This window comes from Labrus bergylta, chromosome 9, assembly GCF_963930695.1.
Source record: "Labrus bergylta chromosome 9, fLabBer1.1, whole genome shotgun sequence".
In the NCBI taxonomy this organism is placed as follows: Eukaryota; Metazoa; Chordata; class Actinopteri; order Labriformes; family Labridae; genus Labrus; species Labrus bergylta.
The window spans coordinates 16,657,539-16,675,114 of NC_089203.1; the positions used below are offsets into that span (position 1 = coordinate 16,657,539).

Sequence of the window (17,576 nt, forward strand, 5' to 3'; positions counted from 1 at the left end):
TATAAAACAGCGCCACCTTCTGCATTTGACAACACATTGTGTCCATGAAGCATATTTAATAAATAATAATTAAAAAGGCAGATAAAACCTCTTTTTACTTATTTATTTGCACATATTTTGCTGAAAGTAATCAGAAACTCTATTAGGAGTTGTAGCACTCTAAATTGCATGTTAGGGCATGTAAAAAAAAAAAAAAAAAAAAGTTCTTGGTAAGCGATGTATAAAAAAATGAATCGATTCTTTACTCTTACCTGCAGAGTGGAGGCTGCTGAGTCACTCGTGTCTGTCAGTCCTGTTCCTCTTGGTAAACTAGACACGATGTATCTGGAGCCCTTTGGCACAGGCTGTCTGACCACCAGCTTTCCTTTCCTGGTCTCTGCTAGAAACAGACTGTACCAGTAAGCATCGTTGGAGACCAGAGTGGAGTCTGCGATGGTGGAGTTCCTCTCACTGATCACACTGTTCCTGCAGGGAGCAGCAGCTTTGCTGGGCTTGGATTTCTGACACTTCAGCACGATGGTGACCAAAATGGTGATGAGCAGGAGAAACGACACTGAGCCCAGACCGATGACCAAATAGAGGTTCAGGTCTGAGAAGATGTCGTACTCCAGAGGAACCTCAGTCATGTCAGAGAAGGCCTTAACTGCAGTCTCCATTGTGGACAGCTTGATGGTGACTGTAGCAGACAGAGCAGGCTCCCCGTTGTCTTTAGCAATAACAACCATTCTCTGGTGGCGCGGATCTCTGTAGCTGAACATCCTCATAGTCCGGATCTCTCCGTTGTACTGGTCCAGACTGAACAAGGTGGCGTCAGTCACCTGTAGAAACTGGTAGGTAATCCGAGAGTTGTGCACCGAGTCTGTATCTAAGGCTATCACCTTGGCAACCAGAGAGCCTTTATCGGTGGATCTGGGGATCTTTTCCTCCACCACCGAGCCGTGCGCTCGCCACGGAGACACAATGACCGGAGCGTTGTCGTTCTGGTCCACAATGATGATGTGGACCGTGACGTTACTGCTGAGTGGAGGAGAGCCAGAGTCTCTGGCCTCGATGTGGAAAAGAAAATCCTTCTCGATCTCATAGTCAAACGTTTTCAGTGCGTAAAGATTGCCGTTCTCTGGGTTGATGGAGAACAGCATGGACATGGAGGTGTTGGCTATCTCCTTCTCGAGGATGAAATAAACTAGATACTGGTTTTCATGGAGGTCAGGGTCAAAGGCAGTGAGGGAGCTGAGCAGGGCCCCAGGTGCGTTATTCTCCATCACACGTATCGTGTAAAATGACTGAGAGAACTGAGGTACATTGTCATTGACATCCAGCAGCTCTAACGTCATAGTTTCATTGTCAGATAAAGGAGGAGAACCTCTGTCTGTCACAGTGAAAGTGATGTCATATTCTGGGACCTTCTCACGGTCTAACGGCTCTGACACCACTAACTCATAATAGTTATCAGAGGACTCCCTCAGTTTGAAAGGCATATTATCAGGAATATGAAGATCAACCACCCCATTGTCACCTGAGTCTTTATCAGTGACACTAACTACAGCTATGACTGTGTCTAATTCTATGTTTTCATTGACTGGACTCTGAAATGACTTAATAGATATTTCTGGGTGGTTGTCATTCATGTCTTCCACCAGAATCTTTATGGTACATTGTCCTGACAAACTGTTGGCTCCTTTGTCTGTTGCTATAACTTCCATATCATAAATCCTGAAGTCTTCATAATTCAACATTCCTTTAACAGTAATTTCACCAGTGGAAGGATTCAGATGAAATGTTTCTTGTGTTTTCTCTGACGTATATAAACTGTATGAGTATGTTAAATCAGAATTAGATCCCTCATCTAAGTCTGTGGCATTAAGATGGATAACAAGGCTCCCAATGGGAGAATTTTCCATAATGTTTATATTGTAATTTATTTTGTCAAATGTAGGAGCGTTGTCATTCGTATCTAGAACACGAACAATTACACTTGCAGTACCAGACCGAGCAGGTGTTCCTCCATCTACAGCGGTGAGAATTAAATTATGAACAGCCTTTTTTTCTCTGTCTAAGGCCTTTTTTAATATGAATTCAGCAAATTTAGACCCATCTCGTCCTGTCTGGACTTCAATATTGAAATATTCACTTTCACTTAGATGGTACGTTTTGACTGAATTGCTTCCGACATCAGGATCCACTGCATTACTGAGAGAGAATCTTTCTCCTTTTGGCGTAGCTTCAGATATGTCTAAGTGGATAACGTCTCGTCTAAATTGTGGGGCGTTGTCGTTAATATCTAAAATTTCTACTTCTATGTTAAAGATTCGCACCGGGTTTTCTAGTATTATTTCAAGTTTGAGATAACAAGACACTGATGACTTGGTATTGCAAATGTTTTCTCTGTCGATCTTCTCAACAACATATAGTTCCCCAGTATCTTTATTCACGTCCAGATATTTCTTACTTGCGATGATATCAAGTCTCATCTTCCGTTGTTTTAGTGTTTTAACATCCAGGCTCAGATCGGTGGCAAGATTGGCAACGACTGATCCTTCTTTCATTTCTTCTGGTATCGAATAATGAGTCACTGAAGCCGATATGTGATGAACAAACGAGACAAGAATAACGAGCAGCACGTACCTTTGGAAAGGCTCCATTGTTACAATGTGTCCCATTGTTGTGTGCACGTGAACTGCCGTAAAACCGATATCATTTAAATTTCCAGTTATGATGAAGATTGTTGTTACTGCTTTGATCCCCTGAAAGTTACATAGTACTACTCACGAGAGCATTTAGTCGCTATACAAGACAACAGCGTTTTCGGATTAGAGTTTCAGCAACACGGAGCTGTCCGGTATGCTCACAATGGGCACGGATGAGAAGGATATTCACCAATATGGCGTTCATGGGTTGGCATTTTACTTATAAAACAGCGCCACCTTCTGCATTTGACAACACATTGTGTCCATGAAGCATTTTAAATTAATAATAATGATCAAAGCAGATTACACATGTTTTTACTTATTTTTGTTTTTTGAATTTCGCAGAAATTAATCAGGTGCTCTATCAGAAGATGTAGCACTCTAGATTGCATATTAGGGCATATAAAAAAATAGTTCTTGGTAAGTGATGTATACAAAAATTAATCATTTTTGACTCTTACCTGCAGGGTGGAGGCTGCTGAGTCACTTGTGTCTGTCAGTCCTGTTCCTCTTGGTAAACTAGACACGATGTATCTGGAGCCCTTTGGCACAGGCTGTCTGACCACCAGCTTTCCTTTCCTGGTCTCTGCTAGAAACAGACTGTACCAGTACGCATCGTTGGAGACCAGAGTGGAGTCTGCGATGGTGGAGTTCCTCTCACTGATCACACTGTTCCTGCAGGGAGCAGCAGCTTTGCTGGGCTTGGATTTCTGACACTTGAGCACGATGGTGACCAATATGGTGATGAGCAGGAGAAATGACACAGAGCCCAGACCGATGACCAAATACAGGTTCAGGTCTGAGAAGATGTCGTACTCCAGAGGTACCTCAGTCATGTCAGAGAAGGCCTTAACTGCAGTCTCCATTGTGGACAGCTTGATGGTGACTGTAGCAGACAGAGCGGGCTCCCCGTTGTCTTTAGCAATAACAACCATTCTCTGGTGGCGCGGATCTCTGTAGCTGAACATCCTCATAGTCCGGATCTCTCCGTTGTACTGGTCCAGACTGAACAAGGTGGCGTCAGTCACCTGTAGAAACTGGTAGGTAATCCGAGAGTTGTGCACCGAGTCTGTATCTAAGGCTATCACCTTGGCAACCAGAGAGCCTTTTTCGGTGGACCTGGGGATCTTTTCCTCCACCACCGAGCCGTGCGCGCGCCACGGAGACACAATGACCGGAGCGTTGTCGTTCTGGTCCACAATGATGATGTGGACCGTGACGTTACTGCTGAGTGGAGGAGAGCCAGAGTCTCTGGCCTCGATGTGGAAAAGAAAATCCTTCTCGATCTCATAGTCAAAAGTTTTCAGTGCGTAAAGATTGCCGTTCTCTGGGTTGATGGAGAACAGCATGGACATGGAGGTGTTGGCTATCTCCTTCTCGAGGATGAAATAAACTAGATACTGGTTTTCATGGAGGTCAGGGTCAAAGGCAGTGAGGGAGCTGAGCAGGGCCCCAGGTGCGTTATTCTCCATCACACGTATCGTGTAAAATGACTGAGAGAACTGAGGTACATTGTCATTAACATCCAGCAGCTCTAACGTCATAGTTTCATTATCAGATAAAGGAGGAGAACCTCTGTCTGTCACAGTGAAAGTGATGTCATATTCTGGGACCTTCTCCCGGTCTAACAGCTCTGACACCACTAACTCATAATAGTTATCAGAGGACTCCCTCAGTTTGAAAGGCATATTATCAGGAATGTGAAGATCAACCACCCCATTGTCACCTGAGTCTTTATCACTGACACTAACTACAGCTATGACTGTGTCTAATTCTATGTTTTCATTGACTGGACTCTGAAATGACTTAATAGATATTTCTGGGTGGTTGTCATTCATGTCTTCCACCAGAATCTTTATGGTACATTGTCCTGACAAACTGTTGGCTCCTTTGTCTGTTGCTATAACTTCCATATCATAAATCCTGAAGTCTTCATAATTCAACATTCCTTTAACAGTAATTTCACCAGTGGAAGGATTCAGATGAAATGTTTCTTGTGTTTTCTCTGATGTATATAAACTGTATGAGTATGTTAAATCAGAATTAGATCCCTCATCTAAGTCTGTGGCATTAAGATGGATAACAAGGCTCCCTATGGGAGAATTTTCCATAATGTTTATATTATAAATTACTTTGTCAAATGTAGGAGCGTTGTCATTCGTATCTAGAACACGAACAATTACACTTGCAGTACCAGACCGAGGAGGCGTTCCTCCATCTACAGCTGTTAGTATTAAATGATGAACAGCCTGCTGCTCTCGATCTAAGCCCTTTGTTAAAATGAATTCAGCAAATTTAGACCCATCTCGTCCAGTCTGGACTTCAATATTGAAATATTCACTTTCACTTAGATGGTACGTTTTGACTGAATTGCTTCCGACATCAGGATCCACTGCATTACTGAGAGAGAATCTTTCTCCTTTTGGTGTAGCTTCAGATATGTCTAAGTGGATAATGTCTCTCCGAAACTGTGGGGCGTTGTCGTTAATATCTAAAATTTCTACTTCTATGTTAAAGATTCGCACCGGGTTTTCTAGAATTACCTCAAGTTTAAGGTAACAAGATAATTTTGTGTTGCAAATATATTCTCTGTCAATCTTCTCCACAATGTACAGTTCCCCAGTCTCTTTGTTCACGTCCAGAAATTTTTTATTTGCAATGGTGTCAAGTCTCATCTTTCGCTTATTTAGTGTTTTAACATCCAGGCTCAGATCGGTGGCAAGATTGGCAACGACTGATCCTTCTTTCATTTCTTCTGGTATCGAATAATGAGTCACTGAAGCCGATATGTGATGAACAAACGAGACAAGAATAACGAGCAGCACGTACCTTTGGAAAGGCTCCATTGTTACAATGTGTCCCATTGTTGTGTGCGCGTGAACTGCCGTAAAACCGATATCATTTAAATTTCCAGTTATGATGAAGATTGTTGTTACTGCTTTGATCCCATGAAAATGTACATAGTACTACTCACGAGAGCATTTAGGCGCTATACAAGACAACAGCGTTTAAGGATTAGAGTTTCAGCACCACGGAGCTGTCCGGTATGCTCACAATGGGCACGGATGAGAAGGATATTCACCAATATGGCGTTCATGGGTTGGCATTTTACTTATAAAACAGCGCCACCTTCTGCATTTGACAACACATTGTGTCCATGAAGCATATTTAATAAATAATAATTAAAAAGGCAATTAAAAAAAACATGTTTTTACTTATTTATTTGCACATATTTTGCCGAAAGTAATCAGAAGCTCTATCAGAAATTGTAGCACTCTAGATTGCATGTTAGGGCATGTAAAAAAATAGTTCTTGGTAAGTGATGTATAAAAAAAATGAATCGATTTTTGACTCTTACCTGTAGCGTTGAGGCTGCTGAATCACTCGTGTCTGTCAGTCCTGTTCCTCTTGGTAAACTAGACACGATGTATCTGGAGCCCTTTGGCACAGGCTGTCTGACCACCAGCTTTCCTTTCCTGGTCTCTGCTAGAAACAGACTGTACCAGTACGCATCGTTGGAGACCAGAGTGGAGTCTGCGATGGTGGAGTTCCTCTCACTGATCACACTGTTCCTGCAGGGAGCAGCAGCTTTGCTGGGCTTGACTTTCTGACACTTGAGCACGATGGTGACCAATATGGTGATGAGCAGGAGAAACGACACTGAGCCCAGACCGATGACCAAATAGAGGTTCAGGTCTGAGAAGATGTCGTACTCCAGAGGAACCTCAGTCATGTCAGAGAAGGCCTTAACTGCAGTCTCCATTGTGGACAGCTTGATGGTGACTGTAGCAGACAGAGCGGGCTCTCCGTTGTCTTTAGCAATAACAACCAGTCTCTGGTGGCGCGGATCTCTGTAGCTGAACATCCTCATCGTCCGGATCTCTCCGTTGTACTGGTCCAGACTGAACAAGGTGGCGTCAGTCACCTGTAGAAACTGGTAGGTAATCCGAGAGTTGTGCACCGAGTCTGTATCTAAGGCTATCACCTTGGCAACCAGAGAGCCTTTTTCGGTGGATCTGGGGATCTTTTCCTCCACCACCGAGCCGTGCGCGCGCCACGGAGACACAATGACCGGAGCGTTGTCGTTCTGGTCCACAATGATGATGTGGACCGTGACGTTACTGCTGAGTGGAGGAGAGCCAGAGTCTCTGGCCTCGATGTGGAAAAGAAAATCCTTCTCGATCTCATAGTCAAAAGTTTTCAGTGCGTAAAGATTGCCGTTCTCTGGGTTGATGGAGAACAGCATGGACATGGAGGTGTTGGCTATCTCCTTCTCGAGGATGAAATAAACTAGATACTGGTTTTCATGGAGGTCAGGGTCAAAGGCAGTGAGGGAGCTGAGCAGGGCCCCAGGTGCGTTATTCTCCATCACACGTATCGTGTAAAATGACTGAGAGAACTGAGGCACATTGTCATTGACATCCAGCAGCTCTAACGTCATAGTTTCATTGTCAGATAAAGGAGGAGAACCTCTGTCTGTCACAGTGAAAGTGATGTCATATTCTGGGACCATCTCACGGTCTAACGGCTCTGACACCACTAATTCATAATAGTTATCAGAGGACTCCCTCAGTTTGAAAGGCATATTATCAGGAATATGAACATCAACCACCCCATTGTCACCTGAGTCTTTATCACTGACACTAACTACAGCTATGACTGTGTCTAATTCTATGTTTTCATTGACTGGACTCTGAAATGACTTAATTGATATTTCTGGGTGGTTGTCATTCATGTCTTCCACCAGAATCTTTATGGTACATTGTCCTGACAAACTGTTGGCTCCTTTGTCTGTTGCTATAACTTCCATATCATAAATCCTGAAGTCTTCATAATTCAACATTCCTTTAACAGTAATTTCACCAGTGGAAGGATTCAGATGAAATGTTTCTTGTGTTTTCTCTGATGTATATAAACTGTATGAGTATGTTAAATCAGAATTAGATCCCTCATCTAAGTCTGTGGCATTAAGATGAATAACAAGGCTCCCAATGGGAGAATTTTCCATAATGTTTATATTATAAATTACTTTGTCAAACGTTGGAGCGTTGTCATTTGTGTCTAAAACACGAATAATAACACTTGCAGTACCAGACCGAGCAGGTATTCCTCCATCTACAGCTGTGAGGATTAAATTATGAACGGCCTGTTTCTCTCTGTCTAAGGCCTTTTTTAATATCAAATCTGCAAACTTTGTTCCTTCTCTTCCCGTCTGAACTTCAATATTGAAATATTCACTTTCACTTAGATGGTATGTTTTTACTGAATTGCTTCCGACATCAGGATCCACTGCATTACTGAGAGAGAATCTTTCTCCTTTTGGCGTAGCTTCAGATATGTCTAAGTGGATAATGTCTCTTCTGAACTGTGGGGCGTTGTCGTTAATATCTAAAATTTCGACTTCTATGTTAAAGATTCGCACCGGGTTTTCCAGTATTACCTCCAGTCTTAGATAGCAAGATGACTTTGCTGGACATATGTATTCTCTGTCGATCTTTTCAACAACATATAGTTCACCAGTCTCTCTGTTTGCATCGAGATATTTTTTACTCGCGATGATGTCGAGTCTCATCTTTCGCTGATTCAGTGTTTTAACATCCAGGCCCAGGTCGGTGGCAAGGTTTGCGACAACGGATCCTTCTTTCATTTCCTCGGGAATGGAGTAATGATTTACTGATGTTGATACATAACAAATGGTAGACGAAATAATAACCATCAACACGTACCTTTTGTATGACCGCATTGTCAAAACGGACCCTTTGTTCTCAAACTATTCACCGTATGACGTACATCAGTCGATGTAAGGCGTGTTTCCACTAATTGGCATAATCCATTGAAAGTGTCCTTCAAAACATATCTGTTCAATTTAAATCCCCAAAGCGTTTGCTGCATTTAACAGCTAAAATGTGCTACTTGACATTCGTACGAATTTCAGCACCACGGAGCTGTCCGTTTTGTTCCTACGTCTACCTCACTGACTGAGATTTGCTGTCATGGCGTTCATAGACTGGAATTCTTTTTTTCGAGTAAACAGCGCCACTCTACGCATATACAAGATCACACATATAAAGTTTACGACCAACAAAAAAATTTGAAATATGTGTAGGTTTTAAACAACTGCTGACGTTGAATACAGGGAAAAAATAAAACACAAATTTAAAATGGTATAGTATGAGGAAAACAGAAAAATATGCAATGTTGGTACCTACCTGCAGAGTGGAGGCTGCTGAGTCACTCGTGTCTGTCAGTCCTGTTCCTCTTGGTAAACTGGACACGATGTATCTGGAGCCCTTTGGCACAGGCTGTCTGACCACCAGCTTTCCTTTCCTGGTCTCTGCTAGAAACAGACTGTACCAGTAAGCATCGTTGGAGACCAGAGTGGAGTCTGCGATGGTGGAGTTCCTCTCACTGATCACACTGTTCCTGCAGGGAGCAGCAGCTTTGCTGGGCTTGACTTTCTGACACTTGAGCACGATGGTGACCAATATGGTGATGAGCAGGAGAAATGACACAGAGCCCAGACCGATGACCAAATACAGGTTCAGGTCTGAGAAGATGTCGTACTCCAGAGGTACCTCAGTCATGTCAGAGAAGGCCTTAACGGCAGTCTCCATTGTGGACAGCTTGATGGTGACTGTAGCAGACAGAGCGGGCTCCCCGTTGTCTTTAGCAATAACAACCAGTCTCTGGTGGCGCGGATCTCTGTAGCTGAACATCCTCATAGTCCGGATCTCTCCGTTGTACTGGTCCAGACTGAACAAGGTGGCGTCAGTCACCTGTAGAAACTGGTAGGTAATCCGAGAGTTGTGCACCGAGTCTGTATCTAAGGCTATCACCTTGGCAACCAGAGAGCCTTTATCGGTGGACCTGGGGATCTTTTCCTCCACCACCGAGCCGTGCGCTCGCCATGGAGACACAATGACCGGAGCGTTGTCGTTCTGGTCCACAATGATGATGTGGACCGTGACGTTACTGCTGAGTGGAGGAGAGCCAGAGTCTCTGGCCTCGATGTGAAAAAGAAAATCCTTCTCGATCTCATAGTCAAAAGTTTTCAGTGCGTAAAGATTGCCGTTCTCTGGGTTGATGGAGAACAGCATGGACATAGAGGTGTTGGCTATCTCCTTCTCGAGGATGAAATAAACTAGATACTGGTTTTCATGGAGGTCAGGGTCAAAGGCAGTGAGGGAGCTGAGCAGGGCCCCAGGTGCGTTATTCTCCATCACACGTATCGTGTAAAATGACTGAGGGAACTGTGGCGCGTTATCATTAACATCCAGTAGATGTAATTGTATTGTTTCATTATCAGATAAAGGAGGCGTCCCTGCATCTGTAACAGTAAGTAGTATGTCGTATTCAGGCACCAATTCACGATCCAAGGGTGCAGACACTATAAGCTTGTAATGCATGGGTCTATCTGATGACTGGTTGAGAATAAAGGGCAGGTTCTGATTTATGGATAAGCTCGCTTTTCCATTATCGCCAGTGTCTCTGTCACTTATTCCAACCAGAGCAATGACACTTCCTACTGGAATGTTCTCATCCACTGTGTTTTTAACAGACTGTATGGTGATTTCCGGAAAATTATCATTCATGTCGGTCACGTGCACCACTACTTTACATTGGCCAAGTAAGGGATGCGTCCCTTTGTCCCTGGCCTCAATGTGCATCTCGTAAAATTTCATGTCTTCATAGTCAACAGTGCCCTTCACAGTTATTTCCCCTGTGTTAGGATTCAATGCAAAGACATCCTGTGTTTTTTCTGACGTGTAAAGGGTGAATGAGTACACAATCTCTGAATTAAGACCCTCGTCCAGATCAGTAGCGTTAAGCTTCATCACCAAAGTTCCTAGGGGGGAATTTTCTGTCATGTTAATAGTGTAGGTCTGTTTGTCAAACCGAGGAGGATTGTCGTTTGTATCTTGTACATGAACAATTATATTGGCAGTGCCAGAGCGCACAGGGACCCCGCCGTCCACAGCAGTCAGGATAAGATTATGAACCGCTGTCTCCTCTCTGTCTAAAGACTTAGCCAACACCAAATCAACATACTGAGTTCCATCACTGCCAGTCTGAATTTCAATCGTGAAATGATCACTGACACTGAGTTTGTATGTTTTTATCGTATTTATGCCAACATCTGGATCCACAGCATTAGGCAGGGAGAACCTCTCTCCCGGCGATGCTGATTCTGAAACGTCGAGCTCTACCCTGTCTCGTCGAAAATGTGGCGCGTTATCATTAATGTCCGTTATTCCAAGTTCGATGTTAAAGATTCGTAAGGGGCTTTCTATGATGACGTCAAGCTTTAGAAAACAGGAGGTAGTTTTTATCGGACAAAGGTATTCCCTGTCCATCTTTTCCACAATATACAGTTCCCCTGTCTTTTTATTCACATCTAGATATTTTTTGTTATGGAAAATATCAAGTTTTACCTCTCTTTGTGCCAAACCGCCAAGTTCAAGTCCCAAATCCGAAGCCAGATTTGCCACAACCGAGCCCCTCTCCATCTCCTCGGCTATGGAGTACCTTGTTACAGACAGAGCTCTGCGCCACACCGCACACAAAACAAAGACAGTGATCCAAAAATTCATCCTTTCATCTGCAGGGGAAAATTATACTCCAGATAAGAAGTGTTATACTGATGATCTCAAGTATCTGACAAAATATCCCAGGACATGAGGGTGGGTCGTGTGGTGAATTTAAATATAAATATATTTTCTTAAAGCTGTGTACAACCCCTTATGGGTGTGTCATGTCTTGAGAGAGAGCTACGCTTTAAGTTATGCTTTAATGGTCAACAGTGACACCATGTGACAGGGTGCAGTTATTGTTTAAAAATGAGCTTTGACAGTAGTATGCATCATGATGTACTGTTATGGGTTTTCTTAAGATCAGAATTTTTATCATTGCTTTAATTAAAAGTTCAGCTTTAAGTCATAACAAAACTGCAGCCATGTGACAGTCGACTTGGGTCAATTTGCTTTGCCCATACACCTTTACTGTATTAGATAACTAAAGGTCACATAATATGCTGCTAAGTTTGTTGCAGAATAAGGCCTCCTCAATAATTCACCTCATATTCACTGTGTACTGCAAAGGATCCAAAACGAAATTTATTTGACAATGTGACTTAACATGACAGTAGCGTTTTTTTTAAAAGAACAGCAAACGCCTAAGGCATCTCAATAGACATGCTAATGATGTGACTCACCTGAGTAAAAAGAGATCCACTGCCAACAGTGTCCTCCCTGGGTCAGGGTAATGCCCAAGTGCCCTTGAGCAAGCCACCAAACTCCCAACAGCTATGTTGTGCTCCCTGTGTAGCAGCCCCACTCTGACATCTTTCCACTAATGCATGTCCACAGGTACTGTTTGTGAATGTTTTTTTTTATTTTGGGCCTATTTGTGTGAGAAGCATGTCTCTTAATAACAGAGTGTAAACCAGAATCTCCCTCAATGATTAATAAAGTATGTAAAAGTAATTTGTTATATGTTTCATACAGTAATTCTGAAATATATTTAATGGAGAGAAGAAACTGTCACTAGTATAAGACAACAAATGTCAACTGTCAACTAATAGTCGATTCTGTCCATGTAATCAACAGGTCAGTTTGGAGGTTCATTGCTGTGATGGGGACCCAACCCAGTTTCAGATTCCTTTATGGCCAATCCTGCCTCAAAAACCTGATGTGTCTTCCTAAGAGGAAAGTATAAACCCAGGCTAGTGCCACACAAATGCTCAACCCCCAGAACTTCTTGCACACACCCAAAATCCAACAATCTGAATTTACAGCCCAATTTTACTTGGAAAAAATGAATTCTATGTATTCTTTAAACTCCCTCCATGTTCTTTTAGAAAGACAATTCCATCATCCTTGCACAGGGGAATGAATAATATAATTTAATGGTTGACTTCTAGTACTTTAGTTTTCACTTTAATACATCCACCCCAAGGAATATAAGGAGAATTGAGCTGAACCACTTTTTGTTCTATGTATAGAGGAATCCATTTCTCTAAAACCAGTAATACTTTGAGTATCAGTTTTTATAATGTTTTACACCATGCTGTGACCTGCAGACTGCAAAATTCAAATTTTAAAAACCTTTCCAGTCTTATGCATCAGCATGCACACCTTGGAGCTGGGGTGAAAAGAATTGTGACCGACAGCTGATCTAAGTACATGTTCCCTCTTCCACAGTGGACTGTCATAAGTTTAGTGGGTGACATTGAATATCCACATACATTAAATGAGCTTAATATTGTGCTTAACTATAGTATTTTGGTAAGTTTATTTTCTGCTTGGTGGCAAAAAATGTAGCTTTCTTCAGCCAACTGAAAACGGCCAACTATTTCATAGATCAAAAATAAACTTCAAAAAATACATACATACACACTAACATACATATATACATTCATATATATATATATATATATACAGTATATATATATATATATATATATATATATATATATATATATATATTAATTGAATGATTCAAAGAAAGTTATTTCTGCTTTTGTGATAAAGATCTGGCGGTCCAACATCTGCCCTCCACGAAGAGGTCCGATGTGGCTGCATCAAGAAGGATTACTAACTTCCTTAGAAACCTGTAAGAACCTCTCCTCACTTTTGTTTACAAATAGCAATTATCTATACCAATACATCCTAGCATAAGATTCAGATTTGAAATAAAAAATTGAATACAAAATATTTTTCACAAAATGGCAATACTATATCTGAGACCTAAACATGACCTTAAAATCCCATGAGGTTGTTCTCAGGGATCAACAGAAAAAATGTTTTGTTGATGAATGATTTATTATTATCTTCATGGTTAAAATAAAAAATGAGAATAAAAATGTATTAAACTTTCACTTTCCTTTAATTATCTTGCAAAGATGTTTTGGGTTTTTTCTTGATTAAATTATTAACATTACAAATATTGTGAAACAGATATAGAATTACTTAAACCACGATGCAGATATCAGTGTTGTACAACTCATTGCAAGATACTGTTACTCGAACTATAGGAGCCAAGATCTTCCGATTATTAATGTTAAATATGTAAATGGCAGCAGTCTTATTGACTCCTTCACCTGATTTTAGACAAATTCCATGGATTGGCAACATACACATACAAACCTCCTACTGGCCCACAAATCTTTTCAATCAGGGCAAAACTTTGAAGTCTTGAATGTCCCGAAACAAAAAGAAATCCAGGGGAATAATGTTGTAAACAGAGAGCAGCTTCAAAGATCACATAAATCTACAATTACTTTGGCATACATTTCAAAACATTTACAAAGTTCGCAGTACTTAAGATGCTCATACATAGAGCTAAACCATTAACCAAACCTGTGACCACATTTCCAGAATAACCTTCCTTTTTCAATATGTGGCAATAAATCAGCAGGTTTTGTGATAGTGGCTTATCTAAAATAATTTATTAAACTGTAACATAGTACAATGAAACCCTGAGAGCCTCTTTTTTTGTACGGTTATGGATCTGAATATTAATATAAATTTACCAAAGGACCTATAGATGAACGATATCAGTCAAACAAATACTCTTTCACACTCAGACTAGTAAGCAAGGATCCTTACTCAATGATGCCCTCTGCTGGTGAAATCCGTTACCTACACACTGTTAGAGTCTCCTAATGCTCGTCCTCAAAGGTGAACTTATTTAGACAATATTATGAATCATGGTTACAATTTCAGTCAATATTTCATTTAAAATAAAAATCTAAATATGGTGGTTCAATGTGGTTAAACTTTTCAGCATTTACCTATTATTTAACGTGATGAGATTTTAATGGGTCACAAATATGTCGCCTTTGGTTTATTCGCCAATAAGCCACGTGCAAAAGTTATTTTGTGCGTTTCGGTTTGTGGCCTTCATCCGGGTCAAGCCGAAACTCGTCGGTCTAATAAAGTTAGTAAAGTTTATCTTCACACTACAAGTGTTACTGGAGCTTTTTGACCTCTTCAAGCCTTTCACTTTCCATGAACCTTGGTAGTTGGTGAAGTTCTGCCAGAAAACCCTACTCTGTTCCGACCAGCAGTCGTGCAAATTAACTTCTACTTGTGCACTAAAGTATTTCAATGTAATGTTTCTTTATAATTCGACTCCACTACATCTCAGAATCAGGTATTGCTATATTCAACAGATAAGATAATAGATATGACAACTTTAAGAATATATAAATATTATACAAAAGATCAGTTATCTAGAGAGCACGATTTGTTATGCATTGAGCAGTCACGTGAGTGTTTTTTTACTAAGTAGTTGTATTTTTGAAACGATATGTACATTTTGCAGGCTTGATTAATTTTACTTTCCTCAATTAAATATATGTTGTAAAAAGCTGCTCTATATTGTTGTAGTGCCGCTTTCACTTAGAACAAATAGTTCTGATTATTTTTTCACCATTTGCATTCAAGAAAAAAAAAACATTTTGCATCAGCCTTTGTGTCACCACTTGTACTTATACTGCACTTACCACTATAATGGAACAAAAGTCATGCATCTACCTATAGGGTATTAAAGTGGATTTTAACGTTTGTGCTTTAAATGGAGAGGAAAGAGGAAAGGGGTGCCTCGAAAGCATTAAATCCAGCAAACTGCCCCAGTTTTCAATGTGTTGTATCATATGCCCCCTCTGGCGGATGTCTGAAGAAACTGCAGCTTACCAGAAAAAGCCCCACCGATACAAACAATTTCAGCACTATTGGAGTGGACAGCTCCTCGTGCAAATGACTGTTATGGTAGGAGGACGCCAAGTGACATTCGTTGCTATGTATGAAGGGTTTTGTTGCTGTTGCTAAAAAAACAGACATGATATTTGTATGGTTTTTCATACCATGATTTGACCAATTACAACATTGACATTACAATTTTCAAAAATAGATTGCCTATTTTGTATAGTCTCCAGCTGTTGGCATGAAATTCATCACTCTGAAATTGTCTTGTTTAATTATCCAGGAACAACTTCTTTATTAACTTTAAAGCTGTTCTTTTAGAAGAGACCAATCTTCCATCGCTATTTTAAGAACAGAGCTCAGTTCCTCACTCATCCTAAAGAAAGCCAAGCTGACCTAAATCCCGCTGTTCCCCCAACAGTCGTCCCTATGCATCACCTTACCTCAGAGAAGGTTATCCTGCTCCCCTCCATGCTCTCTACGGACACCGTTTCCTTATTAACAGAATTATTTTCAATCTGAGTCTTACGACGACCTAATTACCCTGTTCATTTCTGGCCTGTGGCCAGTTCTCATCTGTTGATGGCAGGAACTAATTCTCTGAGAAGTAAGATGTAAAAGGGCACAGAGAGAGAAGTCACAGGCCCCCAAGCTCACATCCAGGGGTGGCATTTGGAGCTGAGTCCCCTCTTTCCCCTGACGCTTGTATTCGTGCTCGTGGTCTTAATTAAAGTGATATTTCGAGAGAGGAGGTTCTGTTTGTTCAGTTAATGAACCCCACTATTCTCTGCGGGCAAATGGAAATGCAAGCACTCCAATTAGCATATGTTAGCATTTTACTGTTTATTCCTCACCGTGGAAAACAGCTTACCAAGGCGAAAAGATTCCCACCCTTGTAAGAGTGGCTGATAACTTTTTCACCCCAAAATAATTGACTCCAGCTTGTAAAACACAGATCCAGGAAACTCACATCTGCGCCTGTGCATGTCGATCGAGTGAGTGCGTGTGTAGGCCTTCAGTTTTATGAATTTCCTCAGGCTAAACATGCATGTTTCAGAGACATAAAAAAAAATCATTTGAAAAAAATATTTTATTCTCATAAATGTATACAGTACATGTGTGGGAAAATTTCCCGGCCTATACAGTTATCTGCATCATGTTGCAGCTTGCATAATAGTACATTTTCATACTATTTGTCAAATTCACTCAAGCTCTGTCAGCAAACAAACATCCAAAAAGAAAAACACTTTTTCTTTTTGTTTAACCAAAAAATATAAATTCATAAGGATGTGCAAAAATTATTTTCCAACAATGCTTTTTTCAAAACACAATGGATGAAATCGCTTCTGCAGTTTGATTGTCTAAATTATTATATGAATAATGATGATAACGACAACAACAACAATAATAATAAGCAGACACATACATTGGCCATGATTTAGTGGCAAGTCACTTAATTGGCCATAAGACTTCATTTCCCATCAGCATTTTAGCCAAAATGAACTGTTCGTTCATTATATCTCTATAAATTGTACATCCTGTTTTTCAATCCACCTAATTCAAATATCCATTAATTCATCTACCAAATGGTTGCTTCCTCTATGTTGAGATGAGGTTATTCGTCATATTAATCATCCCTTCAGACAGTCATTGGTTCATCAGTCATTATACAAGTCATTATTTATTATCGCAGCCTCCCCCTGGGGGGACATCTGAAGGCGTCGCTTCTTGCCAAAAGTGGAGAAGGAGTTGTGGACATCTAGCTCACTTCGCTGCGCTGCAGGCCTGAGGGTGCAAAAGCCTGATGGGGTCCCTGGGATGTACATATTGTGGTGGTAGTCGGGTGGTGGGTGTGGGTGAGGGTGTGGAGGGATGGATGGCTGCTGCTGCTGGGGAGGAGGTGTGCAGCGAGGAGTCCATGGGCGAGAGGGTACCCCGCTGGTTGAAGGAGACATCTTGTAGTCTGTGGTATGATGAGCAGAAAGGAGAGGAGAAACTTAATTATGCATTACTAATGTACTACAGTAGTGTTGTTTGTGTTAACATAGGACTTTTCTAAAACTACGTTTGACGGACAAAAGCACAATTACATAACAAAAGAACGCAGAAAGAATACAAATATGGAGTTTTAATGAAGAAGTATGAATATAACCCTGCTTATTGTTCTTGGTCATTGAGATAATGT

At 41.1% G+C, this 17,576-nt stretch overlaps 3 protein-coding genes across 5 annotated transcripts in view; all 3 read right to left on the reverse strand.

Moving 5' to 3' along the window:
- The window catches only part of LOC109978160 (protocadherin alpha-C2-like), a 38,539-nt gene extending 29,864 nt beyond the window's left edge, over positions 1-8,675 (reverse strand). Inside the window, exon 1 of one of the 3 annotated variants that reach the window (XM_065958992.1) lies at positions 6,046-8,675. In XM_065958992.1, the coding sequence (XP_065815064.1) occupies positions 6,046-8,430 (2,385 nt within the window). In that variant the 5' untranslated portion in view covers positions 8,431-8,675. Of the gene's footprint in view, positions 1-251; positions 2,957-3,148; positions 5,757-6,045 lie in introns of those variants that run through there. The other 2 variants (XM_065958989.1, XM_065958988.1) reach the window with 2 other exon arrangements.
- Positions 8,676-8,713: 38 nt separating this feature from the next.
- pcdhb (protocadherin b) lies at positions 8,714-11,113 on the reverse strand. Its single transcript, XM_065958994.1, has one exon. The coding sequence runs from the start codon at positions 11,039-11,041 to the stop codon at positions 8,729-8,731; it is 2,313 nt and encodes a 770-aa protein (XP_065815066.1). The 5' UTR covers positions 11,042-11,113; the 3' UTR covers positions 8,714-8,728.
- A 5,353-nt stretch (positions 11,114-16,466) lies between these two features.
- Positions 16,467-17,576, reverse strand: part of si:ch73-233f7.1 (uncharacterized protein LOC100537710 homolog) — a 6,993-nt gene continuing 5,883 nt past the window's right edge. The window contains exon 4 of the mRNA XM_020642649.2: positions 16,467-17,354. Coding sequence (XP_020498305.1) covers positions 17,050-17,354 — 305 coding nt within the window. The 3' untranslated portion in view covers positions 16,467-17,049. The remainder of the gene's footprint in view (positions 17,355-17,576) is intronic.

Excerpts from the sequence above, each read along its gene's own strand:
- pcdhb (XM_065958994.1), bottom strand. The coding sequence starts at position 11,041 with ATGGACAGGGAATACCTTTGTCCGATAAAAACTACCTCCTGTTTTCTA.